Source organism: Empidonax traillii, unplaced genomic scaffold, assembly GCF_003031625.1.
Source record: "Empidonax traillii isolate 1590-97213 ecotype Southwest subspecies unplaced genomic scaffold, ASM303162v1 scaffold24:size2376012, whole genome shotgun sequence".
Classification (NCBI taxonomy): Eukaryota; Metazoa; Chordata; class Aves; order Passeriformes; family Tyrannidae; genus Empidonax; species Empidonax traillii.
Genome location: NW_020955217.1, coordinates 756,537 through 768,318, shown reverse-complemented (window position 1 = coordinate 768,318; position 11,782 = coordinate 756,537). Strand labels below are relative to the sequence as shown.

The 11,782-nt window shown below is 42.6% G+C and overlaps 1 protein-coding gene across 1 annotated transcript in view; it reads right to left on the bottom strand.

The window, feature by feature from the left end:
* EZR (ezrin) overlaps positions 1 to 11,466 on the bottom strand; it is a 36,834-nt gene extending 25,368 nt beyond the window's left edge. Inside the window, exon 1 of the mRNA XM_027904663.1 lies at positions 11,295 to 11,466. Coding sequence (XP_027760464.1) covers positions 11,295 to 11,306 — 12 coding nt within the window. The 5' untranslated portion in view covers positions 11,307 to 11,466. The remainder of the gene's footprint in view (positions 1 to 11,294) is intronic.
* Positions 11,467 to 11,782: the final 316 nt, after the last annotated feature.

Genomic DNA, 11,782 nt, shown 5'->3' with positions numbered 1-11,782 from the left:
GACACAAACAAACAAACAAACAACAACAAAACAAAAACAAAACAATAAAAAAAAACACCAAACCAACAAACATAAAACAAACAAACAAACAAAAAACCACCAAAAAACCCCAGCCTCTTATTGCAAGCTTGGTAACACAAAACCAAACAATAATTGCTGGAGTAGTAAGATATTAGGATACTGTATAACCACCTCCATGCAGCCTTCAGACAACACAGGTTCAAGTCCTCTCCGGTGCTACATTTTTATGATTTAAAGGATCTCCAAGAAGCTAAAACAAGACAGACCCACCATCTATCTTCTGCAGGAAGGAGAATCTGATTACTATGAGAGTGGGAAAGCGATGTACAGCAAAACACAGAAGAAAGCCTTTCACCATGCTCCTCTCCTGCTCCCACGACAGAACCTTTTGCACACTACCTGCCCAACACCTCGCATTTCAGAGAGGGCAGAGGCAGCACAGGGCAACAGTCATGAGCCTTGCCTTGCACACTGCAGAACACAGTTTGCTGACAAGGAAGAAAACAGCCTCATCAGTTCACAAAACATGAATAGGGGACGGCCTCATTGACATCCCCTTGGCTGACAAGGCAAGCTCATTGCACCCATTTCACTGACCCAGTTTGTCAGCATACCGTGTTAAATCAAAAAGACCCGGCTGTGAACTGAAGGATGAGTTCCATTTCAGCTCTCATTGTGTTAAACATTGCTTCCTCACTGCAAATAAATGGGAACATTAAGTCACGTTCCAATGGAATTCCTCTGAGTCTATGAAGCAGTTAGGTATTGCTGCATCTGCAACAGATAAAATTAGAGCTGAGTAGGCTGGTCTTTGTTCCTTAAAGCCTTGCTCACCTTCCCAGGAGAGGGAGAAATACCACTGAGGGTAAATACAGTTGTATATAATAATCTATAAGCTAGTAGTTACTTTAAAATTGTCCAGCATGATTGTTAGCCTTAACTACTAGTCAACTTTAATGCAACAGCTCATACAACCATATTTTTGGGGCATACTAATCTTCAGTATTTAAGGAGCAATAACTATATCAGCTATACTTAACTGAAATTTTTTAAGTTTACTCAAGGCAATAGCAGCCCAAATATTTGCTGCTCTCACGTACAGTGAAAAAGATTTACATCATCTTCCATAGCAGTTTTTCTGAAGAGAAATAAAGCACTTTGAGGGGAAGCCAAGAATATTTTTTAAATGAAATCTGAACGCTATCTCCTGTATGGAGTGGGGGGACTGATGTGTGCAGGAAAACCTTGAATACCCAGATCTGGGGAGTCATCCAGAAATTCCAGTTTTAATAAAGCGGGTTGAATTTTCAGAATAAACATCCCCCTCCCTGCTGGCACACACAAACAGGTCACAAGAAGCCCAAAAGAAGAGTTTGGGTTTGCAGCCAGGTCACTTGACTCTTCTTTGTAAGAGAGCATGAAACCTTCCTTATAATTAAACATGAAGATAATACTAGAATGCAAATTCAAACTTTTTTTATGTTTAAATGTGCAGAAGATGCCATACTAAATTACATGCCTATCTCAGTTCCCTTAATGAAAGCCTGATATCTCTTCTGTCAGCATGTAATAACTGCATAGTAGGCATCTGTGTGAAAAGTCAAGAAGCAGCCACGACTGTAATTCAGTTTGTTATCTCAAGTCAGGCAATAATGCTCTGCATGCTGGAAGATCATGAATATTTCATGCAGGTGTGGCTAGCACAGGTGACAACTGCATCTATGACGGCCCTGGCTCCCAAATGTCTAGGCCACAGCACTCTTCCAGCATTCTCCACCTCTGGTCAGCTCTGTACAGTTAACAGTAGCTGCTCGGTGAAACAGCAAAACCAAGCAAGTACTCTTGACAGAGAAAAATCTTCACCTGCTTAAGTTTCCCCCAACTTAAGTTCCTTCCTAAAAAGCAAGAGTCACCATTCTGTCTGGAGTTAGGAAGAAGCCGAAAAACTAACAGAGGCCTTTTAAAATTTTTTAAATTCACATTTTTTACAAGGTAAAATTACCTAGGGACAGCCCTGTGTTCTGGCAAGCCAAAGCAATGCAGTGTAAGTCTGAAAGGCCCTAGGATATTGCCCTTGAACAAAGCCCCATACTCTTTGTGAGGCCAGGTGATATTCATGCAAAACACTTGCCCTCACTCTATGTGAGAGAGGTAAGAATGGTTTACTTTGAACAAAGAGAATGCTAAGAAGAAGCAGGAGTGTTTACGATGTTTCATTGAAATACATTAACATTCACTTTAAAGACTCTCTGATGCTGTATAATACTCTATTAGCATTTTCAGAATACGTGTACAAGCAGCAGTCTGTTCTTTAAGGGAGGAACACGCAGCCAGTGGCAACAAGCTCAACGTAGCACCACTGCCTGGATGTGCCATTTGCCCTCAATGGATGTTGGGATGGATTTAGGAACACCGACTGCAGCAACAATAGATCCTTTGTACATAAAGGATAAATACAGGGGGAAGCTAGAGGCCAGTGGATCAAACTCCTTCATACACAGCCTGTTTTATCATGACAGCTGTTGCATCTAATTAAACATAATGAAGTTGCGAGACTAAGGCTTTACACATGAAGTTTAAAGCAAGCCCCACAACCAATCCTCAAATAAGGTTTATCTCAAGAAGTTGCTCAGAATCCAGAATGAATCAGATCTTTTGCTGTCCTCCATCAGAAACATCAGCATGGGGCCAAGTGCAGATAATATAGGGGTTTGACATCTCAAATTTTAATATAATTTCAGAGTCTTCTAAACAATTTAACATCTCCAATATTCGCACATCAGCTACTAAGGCAATTCCCTCAAGGTAAAATAAAAACCAACTTGAATGTCTTATAGTCCTGATGCGAAACACAAACATCATTTCCTACCCCTGCTTGGCTTTTTTCACTTGGAAGCAAAAGGCACGTAACAATTTCTGCAAAAGCTGAACTCCACATACCAAGTAACAACAAGAAGGGGCAGGGTCTGAAGGTATGAATAATCCAAATAAAAGCCATAAAAACCTCAGAGCTTCCCCTGAATCTGAGCACCAATTCTGCTGCCTTTTATTCCAGTGCTTATGCAGAGATGTGTTCTAGAGGGCAATGTGCATGGAAAACTCTAAGCCATTACAAAGAGCCAAATGCCTAATGGCAACACACCTGGAGACCAGGCAACAGCACAGCGTGTCAGCACACAGCACTCAACACTTTCAATAGACCCCATATGACCTGTCCTAGAACAAGGCTGTTCTTATGGGGTGGAAGAGCAGCACGTTCTATTGGGGCAGGGTGAGCTGTGTGAACACAAGGAGCATCTATGACTTACTCTCTCACAGGACTGTGACCTGAGACTTTAGGGCATACAAGATACAACTGCTGAAGAAGTGCTCTCAATAACTGTACTCTTTACCGATGGAGACATTACAGGACGCAAAGCAGTATTTTCATCAGATGTGAACTGGATGAAGCTCAAGGACGTTCAAATAATTACCATGCAAGCATCAACTAAGCTAGTTAGGACTTCTCAGTTTGGAAGAAAATTAACTGAGGTTAGGACGTAGGAGCATATAAATTCATGAGTTCCATGAACAGGGTAAAGAAGGAACGTATGTTCATTACCAACAGAATAAATACAGGGCATCAACACTATGAACAAGAAAAAGAAAATTAAATCAAATAGCACTCTAGCAAGGAGTTTTGTAGATAACTTTCCAAACAACGTGAAGGTTATCTAGGACAGCCTTTGTTAAAGCATATTGTGAATGCTGGAGTTCACATGGTTTCAAGGGGAGACCGGACAAGTTCACAGAAATCCATTTAGTAACTCATTATATAGGACCTTTCAACCTCCAGTGCTTCAGAGGAAAGCAATAGTGCGTATCTTTGAAATACTCTTCCTCGGGCATCAGCTTTTGGCCAACAATATCAGAGGTGTAATACTAGGCTACAAGGGCTTTCTGCCTGACCTACAAGGGCAGCCACGTTCTTACAAACATCAAAGTGCAGAAGGAAAATGAACTCCACTTGCTTAAGGAGAAATAGCAGTGTAACAAGTCGCAAAAGGCCCGGTAATGATATATGCACATTTTGCATTCTAGATACAAATCCATTTGTCAGAGAGGGATTTTTTTTTTTGTTTGATATCCCACCCTTCTGTTCCACCTAATCCATATCAGCCTCTTTCATTTTACCTCACAGACTTCAGTGGAGCATACCACATGGCATTTGTGAAATTTATGAGTGGGATTATGTGATGTGATCACCTCTGATAGTTTGATAATCTGATCTACATGAAATACACTACAATGCTTCCACTTCCCAATGAGGTATTTTAAACAGTATGCAACAGGTACTATTTGCTCCCAGATAAAGGTAGGGCATTGCAAGTCCTGGAATGTCACCTAAGCAACAAAAATATTGCTCTTGAGAAGTCACAGATCACAAAGCAAAAGCAACTGCAAGGATCAGCAAAATATCCCTTCCTGGCCCCTAAAATAGTTTAAGGGTTTCTGAGATGCAACTCTTCCCAGGCCCCTCAACATAGAAGCATGATGGCAAACAAATATACACCAGTGGTTCCCAAAGTCCCTGAGCACAGTGGTGGCAGAAAAAGTATTTTTCAAAAGCTTGCCTGCACAGCTGTGTCAGTTGTTAAGGAGGAAAAACTATTCTTTCCCACACCGAGATCACCTAATATCAATTATGCAAATCCACCCACCAATTCACACCACTGTGCACAATCACTTATCTCTACAAAGACAAGAAGTTAAGCAAGCTAAGTGTATTCCAACTAGGTATTAAAGAACAACTTTAGCTCCCTCAAATAACTCTGAAGCCCAGATCTTACAGCACAGATTTTGAAGTCACCTACTGGGCTACACAGGCTACATTCAGGCGTGCCTGGGTACAAAGGGTGAAATTCTTTAATCCCTAATTCTTCAGGTAGCAGGCAGCTCACAGATCTGCTCTTCACATCTGCAGAGCAGTGGTCTCTAGGCAGAACTGAGCTGCTCTAGGGCCACTTCATAAGCCTGCTCAAGACTCATCAGCTGGACTGCCATTCACTCACACTCAGAAAACCCTTTTCTCACACACATTTCATACTGAGGTTAGAACAAAACATGGACATTTTCATGCAAGAACAAGGGAGGAACAAATGGTGATAGTGACACCTCTGAGTTTTACGCAACAGCTACAGCACTTGCTCATGACAGAGAGAGAGAACTAAATGCACACAAACCCTCTCTCAAACAGGACAATCCCACACTCCCTTCCCAAAGGCATCAGAAGGCTACAGGCCTTGTATAGGGGTGCCAGTACCTCTCCTACTGAGCCTACACAGTAGGTAGCCAAACACAATTCCCTGGTTTTCAAGCAACAGTTTCTCTTGCTTACTCAATTAGAAGACAAGAGTCCTGCACGTTAATTCTTAGACTCTGGATTTTTACTTTAATTGACAGTTGTTAGTATCAGGTGCTCCTCAGCCCCAGCTGAATTTCCCCCCCACAATGAAGAACGAACTAGAAAGCGAAACAAAATCTGGTTCTGAGCAGATGAGCAATATGGAGGCAATATGGTTAGCTGATACACTGAGCTACGCCTTGTTTCCAGCCTCATGTAGCAACAATTTTCCCCTCTCCGAGGGGGATGGATCCCATACCCTGCTCAGTAAAAGCCAGAGATATCTGTTGCTTCTGAAAGAGCTGTACTTCTGGGCTCACAGGCTAAATATTATCTATGGCAGAAACCAGGCTTCAAAGCAAGCATACAACGCAGCTAAAGTACATTACTTAACACAGTGTGCAGCGTGGTTCAGTGATCTTGGGCAGCATTGCCTTCCGTCAAGGTCAATCGAGTGATTATGGGATTTACAATGCGCATAAAGCTCTTTGAGCACAGTGTGCCAAACAAGAACTACACTGATGAGGGAATCTTCAGTGGCCATCAAGAAGTCTTATTCTCGAAAAGTCCTGACATAACTACAGCTTTTTTTTTTTCATGGACACAGGAAGATGTTCACGTGGGTGGAGGGGGGGAGAAGAACAGGAAGGCTTATCTCCTCCCTTTTCCCTTTAAGAAGGCTAAGAAATTCTTTAAGTAGTGACTAACATAACACTTAACACCCTTGATTTCTCTGCAGCAGCTAACACCCCAGAACAAACAGCCCTCGGAAATGCTTACTCAGATCATGCAGTAAATAATGTTTTTGGCAAAACTGTGAACTCATTCTTTTATAACTTTAGTCATCTGTCAACTACTCCCTAAACTTACTACTCAGAATCCTCCACCTTTCTTTTGCAGCAGTGAGTGGGAGTTCTTACTTTGGCAAATGGAAGCTTCCTTAGGTTTCCATTTTGTGCCAAAGTGAGTATACATCTCTTGGTATCAAGTACACCACATACTGTATCACCCAATGTACTGGAGTTCATGCCTACAAGGGTAATATTATATTTTTTACTCAATCTATAGCTATCCATAAGTTAAGAGTATTTTAATTAATTATGAGCACTTAAGGTTATGAAAAGGTATTTTTACTTCAGTCCAGTTACAGCAATCTGCTGTGAAGAGCACTAAGATTAAACCACTAGGTGTAATTAAAAGACACAGTCAAGAATAAATTGGGAAGATCTGGGAACAATTATTAATTATTTATATTTAGAAATAAATTCCTGTCACTACACTCACATATTTTTTGACTGGCTTATTGAAAACGTGTTGAATTTTAATGCCATATCTGTTCACAGACAGATAAAGGTTTGGCAGAAGACTTGCCCGCTGCCTTCAAATTTTTTTTTTTCAGAGTACATGCACATTCAATATCAAACAGGTATGGAGGGCTTGTCTAACCACTTAATGTCTAGCACACACTAGCACATGATTAACAACACAGAGTTGGGAAAAACCTTTTGAGACATCAGTTCCAGTTCCTCACTCCTACAGGCAGCAGCATTAAACTGTGTCCTTGTCAAATTTTATCTTAAGGGATGTTAGGTCTTGGAATAATCTTCTAATATGATCAACAAGGAGGGAGAAAAAAAAATCCTATCCACCCACACAAAACCCACCACATGCACTTAACTGCTCTAAGGTTTTAAAGTCCCTTAAACCACAAATTCTGCTTAAAGCAATTTTTCCTCCTCTTTGGCATTTAAACACCTTACATTCTACACAGGTGAAGGAAGAGGTAACTCCTTAAACTGTACCAGGCTAAACTAGTCAAGTACCCTCTTATCGTGAGGTGGCTTTCTGCCTTTGACCATCCTAAAATCCTTTCCTAGGTTCTGCTTTGAATTTGTCTCTCCTGGACCCAGACAAGTGTAACCTACGTTCAAGGAAAGATTTCTCTAGGACGTTCTATTAATGCTTTCTGTTAGAGACACCCTATGCATTGCAGATGACACAAACAGTCGAACAGTCATTCTACCACTGACTAATCCATCTCCTTCTATCCTATTTAGTGAGGGACCTTCTTTCCCCACCCCTCCAAGTTTAACTGTTGCAGTGGGACTTTATTATTATCCCTGTCCTTCACTATCCTTTCATATTGGCCTTCTGCATCAATAACACCTCCCCCTTAACAGCACAGCATTACCAGATTTCAATTACTATGTTCAGCTTTCTGAACACGGGCCCTTAATAAAGGTATTAAAGAACGGTGCCTCGGAATATTATTCATTTATATTTTCTCTTTAGCACCAGAAGGTGTTAGACTGCATTTACTTCTGTCTTCTCTTAACACAGTTTATATAAATGCATACAAGTATCAAAAGTTCTTGTATGACACTCCATCAATCAAATGCTCTGCTGCAAAGCTCACTCAATTTCTTGTGAAGCTCTAAGTTATTTCCCCCAAGAGGAAACAAAACAAACAAACAAACAAACAAAAGAAAAAAAAAAAAAGAAAAAAAGAAAAAAATCCTCCTTCAATGAAGTAACCAAGAATGCTGGCAGGTCAGATCAAATTAACAGCTCTATAGACCAGAGATCACATTTCCTCCTCCTTCGGTAAGTACTGTTCATTAGCCCGCAGCCATGCTGTTCTAACCACAATTTATTAGATTGGTTTGTTTTGCAAAAGGATATATTTCACCTAAAACACCATCCATTCAATGAGTCAAACAGAAAGTGCTAGTCAAACTAGCACCACGAATCTAGGAAAAATACAGAGAGCACACAGACACTCCAGTAATGAAAGGATGCAAGGCTGAGCGAGTAAGTTTATTTAGCATTTCACTTGTTTCCCAATAACACTGCAAGATTTGGATTAGATGGCATCTTTTGCTTTTCCTTTCATAATAATTCACTACCTGTAAAACCTAATGAACCTCTGCACAGACTAGGTGGAAGTCATGTATCTGAACTGCTTATGAACTCCCAGCCATAAACCCTTATGAATTGGGTACAAGTTATATATTTACAGCTTACTTTGGAGAGATTTTATTACTTTAACTGTTATACATGGCAGAATGTCTGTGTTAAATTACATATTAACGTGTCTATATTAACAAATACACTCATTTCAGAATTATTTTCCGGACTGGTACCAAAATTTATTTTGATCATGGTAAGCACGCATCAGGAACAACTAACTGTGACCAAATGTTACCACAGAGTTGGGATATAGTTGGCTTTTTGGCACTTCACTTTGGCACACAGTTAAAACAAAATCACTACTGTTCTAGTGTTAATGGACTTGCTATTTGTTTACTGTGAAATAATAATTTACAAAAGCGATCCATAAGCTCTGTGTGTGTATGCATAATTTTTGTTTAAAAAATAGTTTCCTATAAAGGTTCCGCTTAGTGGGTTGGGGGGGAGGAGCAGAGAGGAGGAGGTGTTGTCAAAATTTTGCTTTCTGTCATCTTAACCTTTACTTGTAAACAACTGATGACCAGTGTGTCAGACTTCACACACAGTAGCATGAAGTCTGCCAAGCAACATCTTATTTACAAATGCCATGCAGACAAGACACATGCAAACAAGCACAGGTAATAAATATTTAGCACTCCTGTCAAATACCCATCAAAAACTAAAACTGTTTCCCAAGAGGTCATGCTATCATTCCTCACACATGCTAAAGGCTGTTGTCACATTTGTCCTGAGCACAGTTCTGCCTCTGGAGTGACAGCTTTACATCCTCTCTCCATGCAAACTGACACAAATCCTATTTAGCTGTATTAAGATCAAATGAGCTGAGTTGGGAAGGATCCAAATCCAGTCTCAGTCTGAAGCAGTCAGACCAAACAGTGTTTTACTGAAATAACCTCTGCGAAATTCCCCTTTTTCCTTTACAGTATGGTGCCAATTAGCCCTACTGAACAACAGATTAAATAATAATAATAATAAAAACCTTACAATGTGCAAACTATTGACATAGTCTTGTCCATAAATCCCAGCCAGTAGGTCACGTCTCAGAAATCATTAGACTACCATTGCCTTCCCCAGTGGAAGGTGATCTACACCATCCACCTTTGTTATTCACTGGCTAGTCAGCCAAGACACAAAGAAAAATTACCATCTATGAGGGAATACAAACATAGCCATGTCAAGCAAAAAGATAAATACAGATGTATTATTTTTTTAAGAGATTAAAGAGTTTCTCTAGACCTATCCATGGCTTCCAGTGCGACTTAGTTCTAAACCAGGATTTCAGATTATTCTAACCAGGATATTTCGAGAAAGCACTCTGTAATTAGCAAACAGCTAATAAGGCAAAGAGAGATTATTCACACACAGCCTTTTATATCAATGCTTTGTAAATTATGTATTTGCTTCCCCAATTACAGAAGGGTCCTTTCAGTATACATTATTATATGCAGCAATATATCACCTCCTACTGATGAAATACAGGGAGATTGAAGATTTTTCAGTTCTCAAAAAGACTGAACACCATTCGGTGTGGGGAGTTTTTTGCAGGTTTACAGAAATTGTAACGTAAGTTAACCTAAGCATTTTAAGGAAAAAAAAAAAAAGAAAAAATGAAAAAAAAAGAAAAAAAAAGAAAAAAGAAAAAAGTTCAACTAATTTCAATGTTACGATTTTAAAACATGAATTGCTTATTACCTTAAAGATAAGCTTGTTTACTCTTATTTCATATTTCATTTATGTGAGCTCATACATAAGTCCTTCACTGCATTGCATTTTAAGAAATACTGCCTCTACTAAAATAGATAGCGATAGTGAGAACAATCTGTTCTGATTATGCTCTTCAAAGTTCAAAAGTGCGTCTGGTCCAATGACTGCTCAAAGCTCTGCGTTAGGCAGTTGGTTCCCCAAGGGAATTACCGTTTCTAACTGGCACAGTAGCAGCAGACTTTAAAATAAAACAAGCAAAAAACCGACGAGAAGGCCGGAGGGGGGAGGCGGCGAGCAGGTGGTGGTGTCAACAGAAAGAAGGGGGGATGAAAAAGACAAGTCCGTACAAAAAAAAAAAAAAAAAAAAAAAAAAAAAAAAAAAAAAAAAAAAAAAAAAAAAAAAAAAAAAAAAAAAAAAAAAAAAAAAAAAAAAAAAAAAAAAAAAAAAAAAAAAAAAAAAAAAAAAAAAAAAAAAAAAAAGGAGAGAGAAACAGACACAAAAGAAGAAACAGGTATTTGATAATGATTGGTAAAGATCTCTATGGAGAACTGTGTTAGGAGTCCCTAGCGTTTAGTTTTAAGATAACAAAACAAGGAGGAAACAAGGTTTCTCCTATATGTAGAGACAGACACACGTTTCCTGTAGAGAAATGCAAAGGCCATGCGCATACTAAATGGAAGCCAGCGCAGTTTTGCCACCCTCTCGTTAAGCGGGAGTGTGAGGAAAGCTCCTTTTTTGAGAGTTGCTGGGGAGCTCTGTGTGTGGCTAGCACGGGAGCGCCACAGAAGACGGAGCAATGCACCGCCTGATCTATGGAGCACAGCTCCCGAAGCTCCATCCCCCAGTTCCCGGCGGCAGGACAGCCAGGCACCCCTCCATCCCAGCCACGGCCCATTGCCCGCAGCGCCCCATGGCAGCCGCGCTGGCGACTCCTCCTGCTGAGAGCAGCCGCTGATGTGGCTCCGGAGCGCGGTGCCCGCCACTCCCTCCCGGCGCCAAGGAGAACTTCCGCGGGCGCTCCAGCCGAAACGTCCCGTCCCGGCACCGGGAGCGGGGACCTGGACTCAGCCCTTCCAGCCCGGCAAAAGCCCACGCCGCGGCACCAGGAGGTGCCCGGCCCGCCAGAAGCCGCGGCTCGGGCAGCCCCGAACGCCCAAGCGCCAGGCGGGCCCCGGCACGGCCCCGCGGGGCGCCTCCCGCCCGCGCCCCACTCACCGGCTTCGGCATTTTGGGGGCTGCTGGTGCTGCTCCTACTCCCGAGACAAACGTTCATGCAGCGACTGCCTCGCCTCAGCCGAACACCCCGTGCGGAGGAGGAAGAGGAGGAGGAGGCGGAGGTGGAAGAAGCCGCTCCCGGCCACGGCGGCAGCGCAGCCCGCGAGTGCGGCGGCGGCCGCCCGGCGGCGGGTTAAGTACGGCAGGTGGGGCCCGGCGGTGACTCACCGCCGCCGGCCATGGCCCGCCGCTCCCCCCGGCGCCTTCCGAGCGCGGCACCGGCCTCGCCTCGCCCCGCCGCCGGGCACCCCCTCCGCCCTCGCCGCGACGCCCCCAGGGCACGGGGGGGTATCCCGGTCCGGAGCCTCCGGCCGCCCCCCGGACCCCGCGGGGTGAGAGGCGGGCGGGGCCGCCCGGGAACCGGCGGACAACAGGTGCCAGGGGACGGGGGCGGTGCCGCCCCGACAGCTCGCCGGGCACGGCCGGGG